The sequence below is a fragment of the Natrix helvetica genome, assembly GCF_964273705.1.
Source record: "Natrix helvetica genome assembly, chromosome: 5".
NCBI lineage: Eukaryota > Metazoa > Chordata > Lepidosauria > Squamata > Natricidae > Natrix > Natrix helvetica.
Genome location: NC_138551.1, coordinates 59,017,088 through 59,038,293, shown reverse-complemented (window position 1 = coordinate 59,038,293; position 21,206 = coordinate 59,017,088). Strand labels below are relative to the sequence as shown.

Below are 21,206 nucleotides of genomic sequence, written 5' to 3'. Positions count from 1 at the left end.
CTGTATTTTTCGGAGTGTAAAGATGCACCTTTTTCACTCAAAAAAGAGGCTGAAAATCTGGGTGTGTCTTATACACTGAATACAGCATTTTTTGCCTTCCGAAATGCCGCCCCCTTCAGCAAAATGGCCATGCAGAGCCTTTAGAAGACTTTCAGAGAGCTCCTAGGGGCTGGGGAGGGCAGAAATGAATGAAAAACGGAGAGTTTTTTGCTCAATTTTGCCCCCCCCCCCCAGCCCCTAGGAGTACTACATAAACCTCCAAAAGGATATGAATGCAATTTTTTTTACAAAAAAAGGGCCCGTTTTTGCGAAAAACAGGTCCTTTTTTGCTCATTTGGGAGGGCACCCCCCCCCCCGAGCACTCTGCAAGCCCCCTAAAGGCTATTCATGCCTTTTTACGGGGGAAACAGGCCCATTTTCACAATTTTTTAAATTTGCCTCTTCAAAACCTTGGTGCGAGTTATACTCCGGTGCATCTTATATTCCGAAAAATACGGTACTTACTTTTAAGGCAGCTATTTTGAGGTGGGGTTTTTTCCACAATTGTCATTCTGAAAGTGCCTGCTTGTACATTACTCACAGAGATTATTTCTAAGTACTTTGTGAAAAGCTACTTCAATTTACATCAAAGATAGTCTTTTCATGTGACTTCCAAAATTAACATCCACATCTACAGTATATCACAATTAGTTATATGCAATTGTTTAAAATATATAAAAAATGCAACTTTGTCCTATGATCCAAAAACAAACAGAAATAAAAGTCCTCCATACGTAAGAATGTATTTATTAAACTTAAATATGCTGCAAATCAAGCAACTGTCACCTGTTACTTGCTAATAGTACTTCCCCCACTGATACTTGAAGGAAGGATGGTCAGAAAAGGGAATTGATACTAGACCGTAACAGTTTTAAATTACTGATTTTTTTCTTTCCCTCTCAATACAAAATTATATAAACCAGCATAGAAAACCAGATCCAGACTATAAAGGTTTGGTTTCACTAATAGTCTAATTGAAACTAAGGAATTCTGTGGCAGCAATTTCCTTAGAAAATTAGAATTAGTACTGTTTAATATAAAAATATTTAACAACTTTTTGTTTACAATATTGCAATAGTTTTTTTTTTTCAAATTTGATTTAAAAGAGGTGTTTCCTGTGTGGTAGTTTATTCTTTTTTTCATTTTTTTCAAGTTAGTATAGCTAACCGTGTTACCATGTAATTAATACCACTGTATTAAAATTAAAATTAATTTTTGGTTAATACATATTAAAAAAAAACAAGAACTGCATATTAATAGAAGAGAAGAATTTAAAACTCTCATTACTGTATTTCCCATACTAGAATTCCTATACAAACAGAATGATGCCTGTTCTGTCCCGTGAGTCCAATGAATATGCAGTCACGTAGGAATTGTATAGGAATTGGTTGTCTGCCACGACTAATTACATAGATAAAGCCACCACTTGGCTAGGAGCCTAGAAAGCTATCTTCAAGAAATCAAGATTAAACTTACAGAATGCTTTCTCAACAGCTAGTAAAATGGACTGTTGTTTCCTGCAAAGATTCCCCTCCCATCGCTCCACCTGTAAACTCTTTGGGAGGGGTCACACCCTTAGCCAGCTGTCCCGACTTCCTTCTATGACATCCTCTCCACAGCTGTTCCTTTCTCCTCTCAGCTCTACGCACACGCACATCAGGGCCAACCTCCCTCTGTTCCTCTTCACTGCTCCCTGACTCAGATGCCACCTGGTGGCCAACAGGCCTCTCTAGTTCCTGCTCTGACTCCAAACACCCTCCAGACTCTTCCTCATCCTCCAGAGCAGTCCCACAATGGTCTGAGCTGTCAGAGTCCACCAATGGCTCAGCCGGCCGCTGCTGGGCCACAACAGATGCCCATCTATGATAGGTTAAAAAAATATCAGATGGTAGGTATAAGTACAGTTTATTCCTTATTCTCCCTTGTCTCAGAGGTTCACATCCTGAGCTTTTAAAAAAAGTAATTAAAAAAAGGAAAAGGCAACTTACTGATATAATACTCTTGAATGCTGCTTGTATATCCATATATTACAGAGTAACCAAAAATTACAAGCATGATAACATCTCTGCTGTCAAGTTCCACTATGTGTGCTGAGTGACCCTCGACTGCATATTGCTGGCCATGAATAAGCATTGCTGGAATTCGAAGGCTCCAGGTCTGACTTGGTATGTTGAAAATCCATAATTCATCAGTGACGTTACCAGTATTTGTTTCAATTTTGCCTCCATACATGTAAATGTCATCCTATTTTAAAAAAGGGAAAATGATCATTAATTAAACTTCAGATAAAAATACAAAACACACAAATATAAATGTTGAACTGTGATATCATTCTTTCCACATTAGAAATAACATGGGCTTATAATACTAGTTTATACTATATTCTTATACTAAGATCTATATTCTTATAGATCTTATTTCTATGAATTTTTTTTCGGGGAAGGGGGAAACCCTCCTTTTTTCATCAAGAATTTACTAAAGACAAGGTATATTAACCAATGAATAGTGATAAATTTAACTACTTTTTAAAAACTCAGCATATAACCATAAATTACAAACTTCGTGCAGTTTCCATTGTAAATACTTTCTAGCAATTCATATGTATGAATTTCAGAGAAGGTTATTGGTTCTGCAAATATCATAATATTACTGCAGCTGCATAATACCACATTTTAATATTCTACTTTTTTCTAGTCTTTTTTCCCTAACCTTACCTCGCTGAGTTTCAACTACTGTTCAGTTCCTACCCAGAATAACTTTTGGGTAAGGAATAGTGGGCCATTTTTTACTTGAATACTTTTAGACAATACTAGACTATTGTCCTGTATTCCAATTATAAAAAGCAGCATTGCATGATCAGATGTCTCTTTTGAACTTTTTGAGACAAATTATTCCTAGCTTCATTATGTCCTAGGATTCCTTTTCTATTATATTTTCAATCTTCTGTGTACTACTGCTGTTTTGAATTGGCAAGAACTCCACTCTCCCAGAGCTAGAGTAATCCTTGTTTTCCTCAAATTACATGATTGCCATTAGTATTTTGATATCATTGTCTTCTCTCAATGCATATTACAATCATTGCAAAACCTTTTTAGTAAATTAAAAATAAGTTTTGCACCCCATAAATGGATGTTCTTTACAAGTCACTCTAAAATGTTCACATTACTCATTTAGAGTCATGTTCTGACATCTACTTCTGTTCAATCTCTACAATGCCAAAAGGTAGTAAGATATAAAGGCAAGAGGTACTCCTTTAGTTGAATTACAAAGTTACAACAGTGCTGAAAAATAACTTTAGGTAAGGACCATTTACTACTTTTGCAGCATCCCTTAATCTGTGCAGCATTTTTTTCCTTTGCAAAAGAGAAAGATGAGATAGGAAGGGATTAGAAGGAAATAAGCAGTATGCTGTTCTAAACTTTGAAAACAATGCAGTTGTGCGGCAGCCTGAGGCAGGAAACAGGTACAGGTAATACTTAACTTATGATCACAATTGAGGCCATCATTTATATTGCTAAGTGAAACTTTTTAAGTGAATTTTGCCCCATTTTACGATCTTTCTTGCCACAATTCTTAAGTGAATCATTGCAGTTGTTAAATCAGTAATACGGTTAAGTAAATCTAGTTTCCCTATTGATTTTGCTTGTCAAAAGTTTGCAAAAGGGGATCACATGACCATAGGACACTGCAACCCTCATAAATGAGTCAGTTGCCAAGCACCTGAATTTTGATCACATGACCATGGGGATGCTGCAACAGTCACAAGCGTGAAAACAGACACAAGTCACTTTTTTCAGTGGTGTTGTAACTCTAAATGGTCACTAAATGAACTGTTGTAAATCGAAATCTATCTGTACTCAAAGATACCTAAAGGGAAAGGAGTGGTTAAGGAGAAAAACAAAAGCCAAAGGTATGAAATTATTCTCTCTTTCCAGTTGGAAATCATAGTTGCAATCATAGGATTTCCCACTCAACAACCACTTCACTTAGGGCCAGAATTCTTGTTCCAATTTGGTTTGTAAAATGAGAACTACCTGTAGTTTCATTTCACTATCAACGTATTAAAACTTGACTATATTATGTAGATTATAATTGAATACATTCAATTACTTTACTTTTTAAAATATTGGTGGGTAAATTATAAACCTGTAAAAATTATGTTAAGGGCATCTTGACAAGTAACACTTCCTTTCTATACCATTTTTTACTTTACACATCTGAAAAGGCTTAGGACTAACAGTCTTACTGCAGGATTTTTCCAGACGTCATTGCTTCTTAAAATCATGTTCAAACATGTTTCTTAAAAATATGGTCAAATCATGTTCTGAGCCAAAAGAGTAATATAAGCAGACAAAAGTATTGATTAGATAATTTTCTCTTCTTGCTAACTGTGCATCATTAGACTTTATGTTGATGAGTAGCAGATGACTGGAAATCATACCATCAGTCTCCAACTACCAAAAAAATTACAATTTAAAGAAACACTATGTTTGCTGCAACAATTCTTTTAAATCCATATTAAATGTTTTTAAACAATTTAAGCCAACTATTCTTGCACATTGTGATAATTTAAATCTAAATTTCAATTTACCAGCTTAGAAAAAACATTTACAATATTTTATTTTTAAAAAAATCAGCTTTTTGTTTGAGTCTAGATAATTTTGCAGTGTTTTCCATTCAGAAACAGAATGGAAATGTTGTTTTCTTTTTAAGAATTGTGAAAATCCAGACAATGTTAATAAAGTGTTTATATTTTCAACATAGAACTGTGATGAAAAGAATCCAAACAATGGAAAAACTGAATTTAATACCTAATAGCACATGAAGAACCATAGTAGGCTGCCATATGGACAATAAACAGATGGTGCTATCTGTTCTGACAGGACTAATTCTACTTGTTGAAAATAATGACAATTTGATATGCATACTTATTTGTATCCACCATCCTCTCTTCCAGCAGGTGATCAACACTGTCAACAGGACTAGGAATTTTTTTAAAGAACTTCAGATCATTCAGCAATATATGAGAGCAGTAGAAATCAAGATTATATTTTTACTGTTAACAACTAAATAGAGTCATATCATTTTTATATATAATTATCTTCAGCCTTTCATAGTACATTGATTGACATTAATGATGCACAGAAAACTAATCTGCATTAAAGGTCAATAAGAGTTCCGGAGACAGATGGATCTTTCAGAAAGGTGTTAATCTCAACTAGTTTACTGTCCATATATGGAGAGATTTTATTAAAAGGAGGTAGAATTCTACAATGATAAATAGGGGGAAACACATGGGTTATTTTTGGATAGAATATTATAAGGTTTGCAGGAAAAGTGGACAGTGGGATCAAAGCATTCCATTTACACTGAAAGAGGAATCAAGGTTTGGAAAAATGTCATATTCAGAATGAATATAACGGTATGTGGGAATCACCCTAGAGACAGGGAGAAGAAAAGGAAATTTAGCCTGTAGCATCAATGTGATCAGCTTAGAGGGGACCATTTTGGGGACTTTAAAGGGAATGGGGATGAAATGTACTTTTATATTTGCAAGACTTAATAATGTAACCTCACAATAAAGTAGAATTAGGGTAAAGGTTTGTTTTCCGACCTTATAGGGTGGTTTCTGAACATTTCTTTACCAGGCTAGGTAACTTCTTCAGCAGAGTTTAAGGGATCTCCTAAATTTTGCTGAATAAGTTACCTAATCTAGTAACAAAATGTTGAGAAACCAACCCATAAGTTCAGAGAACAAACCTGACCTTCAGATATTTGCTACTATTGCAAAGTAGAATTAGCTCATGTGGCCATGCTTCCTGTCTGGTCTACCTCACAAAGCTCAGAACGAATGCAATCAAGAGGAAAATATTTATCACTGAGAATGGCATTTTAAAAAAGCTTATTATAGTTCATTAATTTAGAAAATGCACATGTAATAAGAAACAGACTTTTGAAAGATTTCTAAATCTTTTGAGTGAATTTTGAGTTAAAAATTGGTGCTAAATGCACCAATAACAGTACACAACTAAAGCAAAGTATGTGGCAAATAAACAGAATGCTTCAAATTTGTACTAAGGAGCTACCTATCTAGGAAATTTACCAGTCCCAAAATACAGCTGCTCAAGAAATGACATACATGCCAAGTTCTTCAAAATAAAACTTCTACTAGGACTGCACTTATTGTTGGCTGACATCCAGGTGGAATTCAAGGGACTGGATATCGCAGAGGTCAGAGGTTGTCTATGGGACTGCCTACTCCCAATGTCTATCTGCTATCCAATAAGATCAAGAAGGATAGAGTCACTTTACAATACAATACAATACAATACAATAGTAGAGTTGGAAGGGACCTTGGAGGTCTTCTAGTCCAACCCCCTGCCTAGGCAGGAAACCCTATACCGTTTCAGACAAATAGCTATCCAACATCTTCTTAAAGACTTCCAGTGTTGGGGCATTCACAACTTTGTATTCTATATCTTAGGAACTATCAATTGCATTCTTATTTTTCATGTTTTATCAGCACTGGAATGAAAGAGAGAAGAACTTATTCTGTGTCCAATGAGGCTTATTCTTTAGTAATCAAATGCAGGATTACCCACTTAAGTCAGAAAATGTGTCATAAATACACAGTTATTTCATGGAATGGTGATTTATGCTAAAATGAAATGAGAAAAAAGTATCCTTGATTCAGAATTCTAAAATACAGTGTTACTATGTCGTATAGAAATAGAACATTATAAGAATAAGTTGAGCTGAATGAGTTACAATGAAAGGAGGACGAGGACGAAGACCTTTCAAATTTAATTCTGATGTACAAACAAACAAACCTGATATAAAGCAATAGTATGTCCATATCTCTGAAGGGGTCCTTTCAATATAGGCACCACATTCCAAATGCTGCTTTCCAAATTATAGCTAAAAAGTAAACAAATAGTTTATTACCTAGAAGAGAAATTATAGACTTATACATGCTTACAAATTAAAATATCATTTTCTGTTTCTTCATGATTTACCATATAACATCTAATAAATATAATAAATTAGAATTTAATTTTTGCAACTTTTCCTTATCCCACCAATATTTTTAACCAATGAAATACTTTTTTTAAAATGAATCAAGATTTGCAATTGATTATTCAGCAGGGATCTCAAACTGACAGCATTTTCTGAAAGATGAAGAAATTTATTTTATGGGACAGTTCGTTTTCATAAAATCCGTGTCAAAAAATATCATCAATTGTATGAAAGCATTGGCAATGCCAGAAACCCAAGTTGGTTTTCACTAAAATTAAAGATATTTAGTATCCTTCCCAAAAGGGCAAAGACTTTAAGAACAGCACAATTATGATATTTGTTAATCAAGTATACAAAGTTTGAAAAATGAAATCTAAAATATGAAGACATAAATTAAAATGAATACTACAATTTTATAATTAAAATCCAGATGGAAGAAATGCCACTTTATAATAATCTGAAAAATAAGAAAATGGAGCTACAATGCAGTTCCCAAAGAAGTTAATTTCTTGCGTTGTGGAAAATGAAGAATAGAGTTTTATTTCTCGGGCCTGTTTCAGTGAGATTCGAAGAAGTGAATTTTAGAGGTAAAATAGACATATATCTATGAAAATACTTTTGCACATGCACAGAAGTTTCTTCCAGATATTCATAGTATGACTGAATCAGAAAATCTTGCAAATGAAGCAAACTTCAAAATGGAATAAATGAGTCTTGCTATATCTGGACATTTATATAATTATTTTGTGAATGAATCCCTGGATTTCTGTAATTTTTATTTCCTTAAGGAGAGACAAGACCAGTGGTAGCACTGCAGAATTTTGCATCATTTAAGTGAGCTCTGAAGCTTTTATTTTTAATTCATGTGTGTAAACCAAATATAAATAAAAGAAGACAGTCCTGCCATCCCAAAGGAACACCTCATTCCCCCTTTCTGCTGGCCCCAATTTAGTTCATTAATCTATAGCACTCTACTTTCAATCATCTCTCTTTCTGGAAGGTGTGAAGTGAACCATGAGGGAGCCAAAGAAAATAAGGCAGGTGTAGGAGAGAGGGATGCTTTTCATTAAATTTCAACAAATTTACAGAAAATTAAAACAGAATTAAGAAAAGAAATAACTTACTTTAATACCATCTGGAAGGTACTGTAATTAAATGCATATCCACCAATTACCCACATAAACTTTCCATAAAGAACTGCCTTATGGGAAGCCCTGCTCACAGATGGACTAAATGGCTTCACATTAGGCAGAATCCAATATGATTCCATTGAGGGGACATTCAAAGAACAATCAGGACCTGTTTAAAATACAGAGAGAGACAAAATCATACCTGGAATGTACTCTTATTAATTCAAACACAACTACTTTTGATAGTAATTATAACTGAGATAGTATAATATATAAAGTGAGCCAACCTCATATATTGTAGAATACGTCATTCATAAGGACATTTTAAAAATTCGACAAATTGCATATTCATGTACTTTAAGTGGCATGTTAGTTTAGTTTCTAAGATGACAAATTTTATTTTTACTGTAAATATTTTCATATATTTAAAAGAAGATTTTAAAGGCATACAGAAGATATGCTTTTGTATTACTTTTAACTTATGAAAGAAGATTGTGAAGAACAGTGACACCAAGTGGTAAAATATACACACAGTTATGTACAAGAAAAATATATGCACCTTTAAAATATTATTCTTTTTCCTATCATTCATCAGATTCATTGTAATCTGATGCAGGACAGTAATTATGAAATACAGTGCATTGCACAGAAAACTACTGTACTCTATGATTTATTTTTTTAAAAACCATTATATATAAAGCTAATATGTAGGATAAAATACAAGATAGGCACCCACAATCATCAGCTGGGACTGAAAGCACCTTGGTTTAAAATCACTTTGTTTATGAAAATGCAACAAGTGGGAACTACATATTGTCAACTTGTAAAGCATTCCCATGCCTATTATCAAGTTGACATTGGAGGAAGCGGGAGACAGAATTCCACACATACCTTCGACTCGGGTCGGATCTCAGATTTCTACAGCAGGCATGTGAGGCACGAAATTTTACAACCTGCTGCAGCACATCCACATCACGTTGGATGTGATTTATGACACAGACTGAGGGGATGGGAGACACAGCAGTAAAGGTCAGCCAGCATTAAATGGACATCAGATCTGACTGCACAGCAGGAATCACTAAAATGTTGCTCCTAATAAGTGACTGGATTTCTTTTGAACTTTGTCTCGAGGCTTGTAAATTAATTAGGGCATCTTTTGGAGACATGACAGAGAGTCAGATTTAACTTTTAAAATCTATCAAGATTACCAGTTTTCCTGAATTCTGGGCCCTCCAAGCACTCCCCCAATATTTGGGGTGCTTGGAGGAAAACTCAGGCAACCATGGCAGAGGGTGGACTATCCGAAGAGAGACTGATTGCAGCTAGAGGAGTTCAGCCAGCTCCAGACATCAAAGCTGAGATGCCTTTCCCAGTGGTAGAAGCAAGAAGGGATGTAATGGTAGAAATTAGCCCCTAAACCAGCTGAAGTTAAGTTCCCTTACCCCAATGCCCAGGAAAAGGGAAGGGTCGTGAGCAAGCTGGCAAGGATGGACTAGATGTGGGACTGGGAACAAGCCAGCTCCCAAAGCCCCAGATGGAATCCCGGGGGAGTACAATAGAGCAACTGAGAGAGGATTTTGACCAGACCATGCTTCGTGATGAGGGGCCATCATGCCACCCAAAAGAGGGGGGGAATCGAATCCTGTTGAAGGGAGGAGACGCAGACTGGAGCGCAGCCCCCCCCCTCTTCCAATAGAAGGAGAAGGAGCCCGAAAGTGCAGCCAGCACCTCTCCCATGCAGCAGGCAGGCTGCCCAGGGCAGACAACCCTCTCCCTCTCTTCGAACTAGAGGTGAGGAAGATGGCCAGCCATATCAAGCGTAAGCATACAGAGGCCAACAGGAAGTGGGAGGAGCAGGGCTGAATTCAGGAGAAAGTTTGACAGGGACTCAGACCAGCTAGCTCTATTCCTTGATTCAGCTGATATCCACCTAGAACGCTATGGGCACCTCTACCCATCCTCCAGAGCCATAGTGAATACTATCATAGAGGGACTAGAGGAAGAAGCAAGGGAATGGCTAGCAGCCCTCCACAAGAGGAGAGCCCCCCAACTGCAAGATGTAGATGACTTCCTACAACAGCTAGAGGCCAGATTTGAGGAGGTGAGGAGGACCTATATGCAGAAGATGAGCTAAAGCAAAGGGACCGCCCCATCAAAGAGCACATCAGCAAATTTAGGAGAGTCATTGGAAGGCTACCCCCTTTACCAGAGTGTTAGTGTATTTTTTTCAGAGCAAGTCTGGACAAGCAGATTGCCTAGGTAACTGCTTACCGCGATATCCCAAACTTACTATCTGAGTGGTTCCAAGCAGCAATAAAAGTCAACGGCGGATTGCGCGCTAATGACATGAGAAAGCCACCGAACACAAAAGAGAGAGGTCAACCCGACCTGAAATCGCCCAGCCGACCGAACGCACAGCAACACAGCGGACCCCAAAACCAGCTCCCCTCGAAGTCCACTGAAATGCTACAGATGAGGGAGGGGGGCAGAAAGCATCTGCATGCATGACCCCAACCCCAATGCAAAGGCCAAAACCACCACCCAGGGCATGACTGAACAGGGCCACAAACGGGCCACCAATGCATCCCGGAAAGCCCTCCAGGCTGTAGATGTCCCTCCCCACCCAGACAAAGGGAAGGAACCCCAGGCAATAACGACCAGTTGCCAGAATCCTATGACAGTGACGATGATTCACCCTTTTCTTTTTCCAATACGCCTCATAGCCCCAAAAACAGGAAGCCAGGGGGATTTTCAAGCCCTAATAGACTCAGCCTGCACTAGATGCTTGTTCAACCTGACTACAGTCCTGAAACTGGGGATCAGAGCAAAAAGACTGGCCCACCCAATCTGGTGTGAACAGGTTGACGGGTCCCTAATGGGTGGAGCTTATGCCATCCACCTGATCGAACCAGTGAGACTAGAGCTAGCAGATCACTGGGAAGTAATTTGATTCATAATAGCCCCCAAAATGACAAATGCAGTCATACTGGAACTCTCCTGGCTATACAAATTGGGACCGACCATTGGGTACCCACAGACTTAGTACCACGCCAACAAGCAGAAGCAGAAAGGACACAAAGATGACTTGGAATGCCTGAAAGCCGCCGTGCGCATGATGTACCTACGCAGGGCTTGACGAAAACAAGCATGTGCCATCTTTTCTCCCTCGGATGCCTGGGATGCGGACAAAAATATGGGAGGATAACCTTCTGGGCCTGATGAAACCATGAGTTGATCTTGGGAATAAAAGCTGGGTCCCGTCGGAGGACCATCCTGTCAGAATGTATCAGATACAAGTCCTCCCGAACCGACAGGGCTGCCAGCTCCGAGATACGTTGTGCCGATGTGATAGCAATCAGGAAGATGGGTTTAACGGTTAGATGTTTCAGACTGGCAGACCCTATCTGCTCAAGCGGCATGCCTATCAGCGCCCGTAACACCTCGAGATCCCATGATGGGTATTGATGGATGACTGGAGGGCTCAGGTTGGTGGCACCCCGCAGGAAGTTGTGGATGGTGGGGTGACGGCCAAGGGACGACTGACTATCCAGAACAAGAATTGTGGATAACGCAGCCACCTGGCGCCTGAGGGTGTTAGGTGCCAGGCCCTGATCTAGCCCCTCCTGCAAAAAGTCCAGCACCTGGGGAATGGTAGCCGCTGTCGGAGTAACCTCACATGTTATGCAACATCTTTCGAAGGATCTCCAGGTACAGTCGTATATCCTGGTCGTGGCTGATCGTCTGGATGCCTGGATGGTCTGGATGACATTGGAGGAGAGCCTGCCCCTGCTCAGGAGGTTCCTCAAGTGCCAGATGACTAGTTGGAACCACTGGGGCTCTGGATGTTGTAGAGACCCTTGGTTGAGCGAGATATCTCGCGGGGAAATCCACCATGGTGGATTGACAGACAGACTCACCTGGTCGGCGAACCAGGTCCTCCTGGGCCAGAAGGGAGTCATTAGGAGAACTTCCACGCCCTCCGCCAGGATCTTACAAATAACTCTGGGCAGGAGCGGAAGGAAGGCATATAGAAGTCCCAGTGGTCAGGGGCAATGTAGGGCATTGACACCTTCCGCCTGTGGGGAGTGAAACCGTGTGTGTTCTCCAGGGTGGCGAATAGATCGACTAACGGGTGGATGAACCTCTGCGACAGACGATGAAACAGGTCCAGATGCAGGCGCCACTCCGAATGGTCTATGGTGGCCCTGCTTAGCCAATCCACCTGGATGTTGTTTAATCCAGAGATGTGCTCCGCCTGAATTAAGAGCAGGTGTCTTTCTGCCCTCCTTCCCAGGGATTTAGCCTCTGCCATCAGGGATCTGTATTGGGTGCCCCCTTGGCAGTTTATGTGTACCTTGGCAGCTACATTGTCCGCGAGAATCATCATGTGATGGTCCTAGATGTTGGTCTGAAAATGAAGCAGGGCCAACCTCACCGCCCTCAGCTCCAACCAGTTGATGCTGTGTGTCACCTGCACTGTGCTATTTGGTTGCGAAAGTGGGTCCCCCAGCCGAAAAGGCTGGCATCCATCGTGATAGTCAGGTGGTCTGGCTCCCTGAAGAGGGTGCCCTTCGCCAGGGCAGAAGACAGCCACCACTAGAAGGAGCAATGAACCTGTGGGGGGACCAGAATCAGCCATGGAGAATTGCTGTTGTTGGCACGTTGATGCGGTAATAGGAGCCACTGGAGCTGCCAAGAGTGAAGCTTCGCCCACGGCACAATGGACAGACAGGAAATCATTTTTCCTAAGAGCTGGGACAACTGCACAATTGAGGTTTGAGGAGAGTGTCATACCTGATGCACCAGGGTCCGGATGCTCACCATCCGCTCTGTAGAGAGGGAGACCTGACATGTCACAATGTCTATGATGGTGCTGAGGTGCTGCAACCTGGTGGTTGGCTCGAGATGGATTTTTTTCAGGTTGACAGAGAACCCGTGGTCCTGAATGGCTTTCATTGTGTACTGCAGGTTGTGTTTTGCTTGCTGACGGGATAACAACTGGATGAGCATGTCGTCCAGGTATGCTTGGAGTCTCACCGGACAGGATTTGAGACAAGCTGTCACTGCCGCGAGGTTCTTTGTGAACGTTCTGGGGGCTGATGACAGGCCAAAAGGCAGCGCCTTGTACTGGAAGTGTTGGCCTGTGTAAAAGAACTTCAGAAATTTGCAGTGAGCCTTGCGAATTGGAACGTGTAGGTACACTTCTTTGAGATCTATGGATATTAGTAGATCTCCGGGATTGATGCAGTCCAGAATTGACTGGAGGGATTGCATCCTGAACCTCTTGTATGCTAGGTGGTAGTTTAGCTTTTTTAGGTCTAGTATGCACCTCCACCCACCCACCCCGGAGTTCTTTGGGACAAGGAACAGAATGGAATAGAATCCTGACCGGGGAGAACAGGTTCTATGGCCCTGATCTCTCTGAGATGAAGGATCTCCTGTTCCATGAGAACCTTCTTGACCGGGCAAGTGGGGGTTGGGCAGGGGATAAAATGACGAGATGGGGGTGAAAGAAACTCTAGTCAGACCCAGGCGGATCGTTTGCAGAACCCACTGGCCTGATGTGGTGCTCACCCATTGTGCGTGGAACAGCTGAAGACACCCTCTCATAGGAGCTGTCTGCTGATGGTCACTTATAGTGCTGGAAGGATCTGGAACCAGACCCCCCCCGCAGAAGGGGAGCTTGGAAAAGCTCCGCTGACGGTCCCTGGCCCGAAAGGACTGGCGATCCTGAGACCTGTCTGCACCTTGGGGATCGGGGCTGGAATGAGCCCGAGGTGGAGGGTTGGTCCGAGGAGCGAAAGGACTGTCTCCTGTAAAAATGGGAACCATTGCACTCTGACTTCTTAACAACCAAGGGCATGACCTTCTTCTTGTCCTTGTTCCCCAAAGAGTTTGTCCCCCTTAAAGGGGGCAGAATCGAGCTTCTACTTGGACCTCATGTCCACATTCCAGTGTCTGAGCCAGAGAAGGCATCAGGTGGTGACATTGGATGCTAAGGCCCAGACCCAAACTTGGCGGTGATTAGCGTGGCATCAGCCGTGTACTCCGTTGCCGCAATGATCTTGTTGACATACTGCCTAAGCTTAGTGTGACCAGTAAGGAGTTTGGTGAGCAACTGCCTCAGCCAAAGAAGCGAAGCTCTGGAGAGAAAGGAATTGGAAGCGGTCATCTTAATCGCCCAGGCAGCCACCTGATGCGTTTTGTGGCAGGCCTTTTCCACTCACTTGTCTTCTGCCTTGAGCCCCTCAAGAAGATCAGGGGGAAGGACAGAGGAGGATGTGAGCACGTCCACCGTTGCTACAGGGGGCAACTTCAACAAGTCCTCCAAGGTAGCATCTACAGTGTACCACTTCCTGTCACTACCACTAGGGATGGCAAGGGTGCCCAGCTGCGCCCACTGCCTCTGCATTACATTTAGGAACAACTTTGGAACAGGAACTATTTCCTGAGGTTGAACCGGCTCCTCAAAGAGACCCTCACAGAGGTCTGTGGGATCCGGAGCAGTCTGGTCAGGAGCAGAAGAACCCAATTGGGTTGAGGCTTTAGCCTTACCCAATATAGTCTTGAAAATGATTTGTTTAAACAAACTCACGAACGCAGGCTTGTCAGGGATGGTTCCTTCATACCCCAAAAACTCAGGTTCCTGGCCTGGAAGAATGTCCTCCCAGTCTGAATCCCCACTGTCCAGCGAGGAATGGGGTGACACTGGTCTTTGGGCCTGGTCTGCCCTCTGCAGGTCAGGAGGCCCCAGATTAGGTAAAAGCCGCTGTGCGCGCTTGGCCTTGCACTGCATGACAGCCTCAATGCCTTGAGAAATGGCCTTGGCAATGACCTCCTGCATCTCTGTGGATAGTTCGGGGTCCCAGTCCTCTGTGGGGTAGGCCCTTTTGAGTGGAGGTAGCAAGGCCTGTTGAGGGGCTAAGGGATCCGCAGGTATGACTTCCTCCTCCACTTCCAGCTGGCAATTAAAAAGGTCAGCATGCTCAGTCATCAAAAGCCCTGGGAAACCGGCTGTGATCAAGGAAGCCCCAGGGGAAAATTCCTGTTCCTCTTCCTCACTGTCCGATATAGGAGGTGCGGGCCTGGCCCAATCCACTGGGGAAGCATCCCTGGCCAGATCCTCAGGGGAAATTGTGGCCTGACTCTGGACCTTCGAAAATTGTTTCTCTAGTGTCTGCTGGTGATGTAAGGCATCCTTGTCCTGGCCCTGTGCCTGCTTCCTGCTCTGCCTGTAGAAATATCCAGGCTGATCGCCTTATAGCAAAATTCCATGCAGAAAATCCAAGCAATCCTGGGGTGGACGCATCCCTAAATTATACACCTGTACTCAAATAGTTTTTGTTTCGCACAGGTTACTTTCGGGAAGTGAGAGGAGGCGAATGTCAACTTGTAAAGCATTTCCATGCTTATTATCAAGTTGACATTGGAGGAGAGGGGAGGCGAGAATTCCACGCATACCTTCGACTAGGGTCGGATATCAGATTTCTACAGCAGGTGTGTGAGGCGTGAAATTTTACAACTTGCTGCAGCATTTTGTTGGTGGATGTGATTTATGACACAGACTGAGGGGATGGGAGACACAGGTAAAAATCAGCCACCATTAAACGGAAATCAGATCTGACTCCATGGCAGTTATCGCCAAAATGTTGCTCCTAATAAATGACTGGATTTCTTTTAAACTTTGTCTTGAGGCTCGTAAATTAATTAGGGCATCCTTTGGAGACCTGACACATATATTTCTGGATACATGTATTGTATACTGTGGGATCTTTTACAGAAAAGGGCTGTATCCCCATTAACCTCAAAGTAGGCAGAACTTTCAGCAAGCCAACACTCTGAAGTGGGTCTAGACGCCTTTTGACAAGCAATTTCTTTTATTATTTTATTTTTATAATAAAATATGTTTCACATGATTTGTTTATTTTCAGTAGGCTTTATTAGGATTCTGGCATTACCAGACTATTTATTCACACAACTTTATGCATTCATAGACATTATCAACACCTACCATATTTTTTCAGAGTATAAGACGCCCCCTTTTCCCTCAAAAAGAGGCTGAAATTCTGTGTGCGTCTTATACACTGAATACAGCATTTTTTGCCTCCTGAAACCCTGCCCCTTCACCAAAATGGCTGTGAATAGCCTTTAGGAGGCTTTCAGAGTGCTCCTGGGGGCTGTGGAGGGTAGAAATGACTGAAAAACGGGTTGTTTTTTGCTCACTTTTGTCCTCTCCCAGCCCCCAGGAGCAGTCTATAAGCCTCCTAAAGGCTATGCATTCCCTTTTTTAATGAAAAACGGGCCATTTTTTGGTCGTTTTTGTGCCACCCCACCCCCAGGAGCACTTTACAAGCCTCCTAAAGGATATTCATGCCTCTTTTTTAAAAAAAATGGGCCCTTTTTCACAAAAAACAGGGCCATTTTGGGAGGTCTGCAGAGTGCAAACACTTTTTTAAAAATTTGCCTCTTCAAAATCTTGGTGCATCTTATACTCTGAAAAATACAGTAATCTCTTTTGTCTCCAAATTCCTCACTATATGATATTCCCCACATATTAGGTACAATTATTGCAGCAATTTTACTGAGTTTTTTCCATATAAGCATTAAAAATAAAGCCAGTCTCATAAATCTCATAAATTTATGTGAAATTTGGCAGGACACACTATAAGGATCCACTTTATCTCAAAATTTCATCACATTCTACCAGAAAATATAGCACTTCTTCCTACTTATCTTGTGAATCAACCGGAATAATCTTCAAAGTAACCATTTATAGAAATACCAAGAATTTATATTAAGAATTTATATTTGCTTATTTTAAAAAAGATATACCTGTTTAAAACTTACACATTACTTATTCATTTCTCAAATTTATTTCACTTAATATTAAATTTTAGAAGAAAAGTTTACAGAGCTAATTGACCATATTAAATATATAAAATACAAAAATGAAAATAGAAACAAAGGAAACAAAATGTCATAATACATCATCATTCCTAAAAATAAGCCTAATCTGATCTAGGTAGTCTCTCCTTTTTGAGATGGGCTTTGAATGAAGAGTGCAGTAATGCTGGTGGTATGCAGATACATTCCCTGCAACAAATAAGACTGCAAATTGCATTAATATTAATTAATTAATGGTGAATTATCAGAATGTAAAAATCAACATCTACATTGAGCATTTATGTGCTCTTTACACTTAAGAGCAAATATAAATGCTAGTTTTCTTGCTCTAGTACTCTGGACAGCTCCTTATATCAACAGGCGCATGGACACACGCACATGCACACGCATATATACCAGGGTGGGTTTCTGCCAGTTCGCACCGGCTCGGAACAACCCGATAGTGAAAGTTACTGATCCGGTGAGAGGAGGTTCAGCCGGTGGACCTGGAAGTAACTTCCAGAACGCCTGTCCCGGCCCCTGTCACTCGCTCACTCCATGCCCGCCCCGCCCACCCGTCCGCACTATCCTAACCCAATTCGGTGTCAAGTCCAATACCTGGGAGTGGAGGTGGTAAACTGAGAAGCATGGAGAGGTCCAGCGGCACAATCCACCAGACAGCAGAGGCAAGCTCAGGAGTTTTCTCCTGGATTCCCCTCTGTCCTCCGATCATCCAAAGTTCTTTCCCCAACGTGTGATAGCTTTCTACTGGATTCCCCTCTGTCTTGCCTCCCTCGATCTCCCAAGCTTCTTTCCCCAGTGTGCGATAGCTTTGTACTGGGTTCCCCTCTGTCTTGCCTCCTCCAATCTCCCAAGCTTCTTTCCCCAGCATGTAATAGCTTTCTACTGGATTCCCCTCTGTCTTGCCTCCTCTGATCTCCCAAGCTTCAGCGTGCGATAGCTTTCTACTGGATTCCCCTCTGTCTTGCCTCCTCCGATCTCCCAAGCTTTTTTCCCCAGCATTCGATAGCCTTCTACTGGATTCCCCTCTGTCTTGCCTCCTCCGATCTCCCAACCTTCTTTCCCCAGCGTGTGATAGCTTTGTACTGGATTCCCCTACGTCTTGCCTCCTCCGATCCCCCAAGCTTCTTTCCCCAGCGTGTAATAGCTTTCTACTGGATTTCCCTCTGTCTTGCCTCCTCTGATCTCCCAAGCTTCAGCGTGCGATAGCTTTCTACTGGATTCCCCTCTGTCTTGCCTCATCCGATCTCCCAAGCTTCTTTCCCCAGCATTCAATAGCTTTCTACTGGATTCCCCTCTGTCTTGCCTCCTCCGATCTCCCAAGCTTCTTTCCCCAGCATTCAATAGCTTTCTACTGGATTCCCCTCTGTCTTGCCTCCTCCGATCTCCCAAACTTATTTCCCCAGCATGCGATAGCTTTCTACTGGATTCCCCTCTGTCTTGCCTTATCTGATCTCCCAAGCTTCTTTCCCCAGCATTCCATAGCTTTCTACTGGATTCCCCTCTGTCTTGCCTCCTCCGATCTCCCAAGCTTCTTTCCCCAGCATTCAATAGCTTTCTACTGGATTCCCCTCTGTCTTGCCTCCTCCGATCTCCCAAGCTTATTTCCCCAGCATGCGATAGCTTTCTACTGGATTCCCCTCTGTCTTGCCTCCTCCGATCTCCCAAGGTTCTTTCCCCAGCGTGCAATAGCTTTCTACTGGATTCTCGTCTGTCTTGCCTCCTCTGATCTCCCAAGCTTATTTCCCCAGCATGCGATAGCTTTGTACTGGATTCCCCTCTGTCTTGCCTCCTCCGATCTCCCAAGCTTCTTTCCCCAGCGTGTAATAGCTTTCTACTGGATTTCCCTCTGTCTTGCCTCCTCTGATCTCCCAAGCTTCAGCGTGCGATAGCTTTCTACTGGATTCCCCTCTGTCTTGCCTCATCCGATCTCCCAAGCTTCTTTCCCCAGCATTCAATAGCTTTCTACTGGATTCCCCTCTGTCTTGCCTCCTCCGATCTCCCAAGCTTCTTTCCCCAGCATTCAATAGCTTTCTACTGGATTCCCCTCTGTCTTGCCTCCTACGATCTCCCAAGCTTATTTCCCCAGCATGCGATAGCTTTCTACTGGATTCCCCTCTGTCTTGCCTCATCCGATCTCCCAAGCTTCTTTCCCCAGCATTCAATAGCTTTCTACTGGATTCCCCTCTGTCTTGCCTCCTCCGATCTCCCAAGCTTCTTTCCCCAGCATTCAATAGCTTTCTACTGGATTCCCCTCTGTCTTGCCTCCTCCGATCTCCCAAGCTTATTTCCCCAGCATGCGATAGCTTTCTACTGGATTCCCCTCTGTCTTGCCTCCTCCGATCTCCCAAGGTTCTTTCCCCAGCGTGCAATAGCTTTCTACTGGATTCTCGTCTGTCTTGCCTCCTCTGATCTCCCAAGCTTATTTCCCCAGCATGCGATAGCTTTCTACTGGATTCCCCTCTGTCTTGCCTCATCCGATCTCCCAAGCTTCTTTCCCCAGCGTGCGATAGCTTTCTACTGGATTCCTCTCTGTCCTGTCTTCTCAGATCTCCCTAATTTCGGCCTTTAATCCTCCAGTTGTCTATTTTTGGGAGGTTTTCCCCTCTCTCCCCCCCCCCCTTCATAGGAGTCCCAAAAAGTTTTGCCACATGGCTTGGGGGTGTGTGGTCATGTGACTGAGTGTGCATGAGTGATGTCAAGTTGGCCATTTTTATATGCCATACTACTTCGATAAGTCTGTTGGTAAACATATAAGGGAATATGCACTTTTTGACACCTGAGCCTTATTACAGAATGTTGATACTAAATAGGCAAAGCATCACAAAGCACCAACTTTTCCTATAATTTCCAGATGGTGAAATGTGACTACGAGCACCATTACTTATTCCAGTACGAGCAATGACATACCAGGGATAACAGACATTTGCCCTGTTGCTTGAATCCTAATTCATAGTGATGGATACAGATGAATAGAGATCCATATTCAAATAGCAAATCTGATTGGAATCCATGTTACATAGATTAGGAATGCCTTAAATTAAAGCCATATTGCTCAGAATCATACATCAGGAAGGGAGGACAAGAGACCAGAAAAGGGCATAGATAGGCTTTAAATGCCCCTGACAAGTACTATACTATACAATCATATTTCAAATTATATTTTAGCTCTTAAACCTGAGTTTCTGCAACCTCCTAATTAATAGTAGCATATTTCTACAGCAATTAATACAGGACAATGTAGATTTAATTACTAATTTAAATATTGTCATATACAAATCTACAAAATAGATCTCCAAACAATTTTCCAAGCAGGACAGTATAGCAAAAAAAATAATTGATATAATTAGACAATGTCAGACTGAATGTATTATTTGGTGTCTGAAAAACATTTCTACTTAATGGCAACCCCTTATAAACTAACCTGGAACTAATTTGGTGTAAATTTAGACAGGACTGATTTTTAAAGGCTCTAGGCATCTTATAACATTATGTTATACTTCGATAGACCACAATTCTAAGATTGAAAATGCAATCTTTCTGATAATCTCAATTAGAGACATGGTTTATCACTGTATTTTTAAAGACTTTGCTTTGATATATTTGAATTGATGGAATATTTGAATATTGAATATATTGAATATTGATAGAACAAAGTTTCCTAATAATAATAAAACATGTATAATGTCTTTCCACTGCTAAAAGAGCTAAGCTTGTGCCTAAATCAGTGACGTGCGGTGAGGTTTATGGCTGGTGAGGCTGGTGACGTCATCAGGAAGGCGGGGAATGGGACCACGTGTGCTGGAGGCTGAGGCTGCCTCAGACTTCAGCACACTGATCCCATTCCCTGCCTTCCTGAGCGTGCTTCGCTGGCTCACGCTCCGCAGTCCTCGAAAGCGACTGGGGAACGACGAGAACCTTCCTGCCTCTGCTGGACTTTGCGCGCTCCTCGCGACTGCATATTGCAGTCGCGAGGGGAGCGCGAAATCCAGCAGAGGCAGGAAGGTTCTCGTCGTTCCCCAATCGCTTTCGTGACTTCGTCATCCGGGAGCGCCGACAACATTTCTGCCTCCGCAGCTCCCGGGTGCGGCCGGCCGGATGTATATAATATTATAA

The 21,206-nt window shown here is 42.1% G+C and overlaps 1 protein-coding gene across 1 annotated transcript in view; it reads right to left on the bottom strand.

Moving 5' to 3' along the window:
• Positions 1-21,206, bottom strand: part of ATRNL1 (attractin like 1) — a 536,103-nt gene that overhangs the window by 464,855 nt on the left and 50,042 nt on the right. The window contains exons 6-8 of the mRNA XM_081954366.1: positions 8,181-8,355; positions 6,870-6,957; positions 2,028-2,283 (exon numbers count right to left, since the gene is read on the bottom strand). Coding sequence (XP_081810492.1) covers positions 2,028-2,283; positions 6,870-6,957; positions 8,181-8,355 — 519 coding nt within the window. The remainder of the gene's footprint in view (positions 1-2,027; positions 2,284-6,869; positions 6,958-8,180; positions 8,356-21,206) is intronic.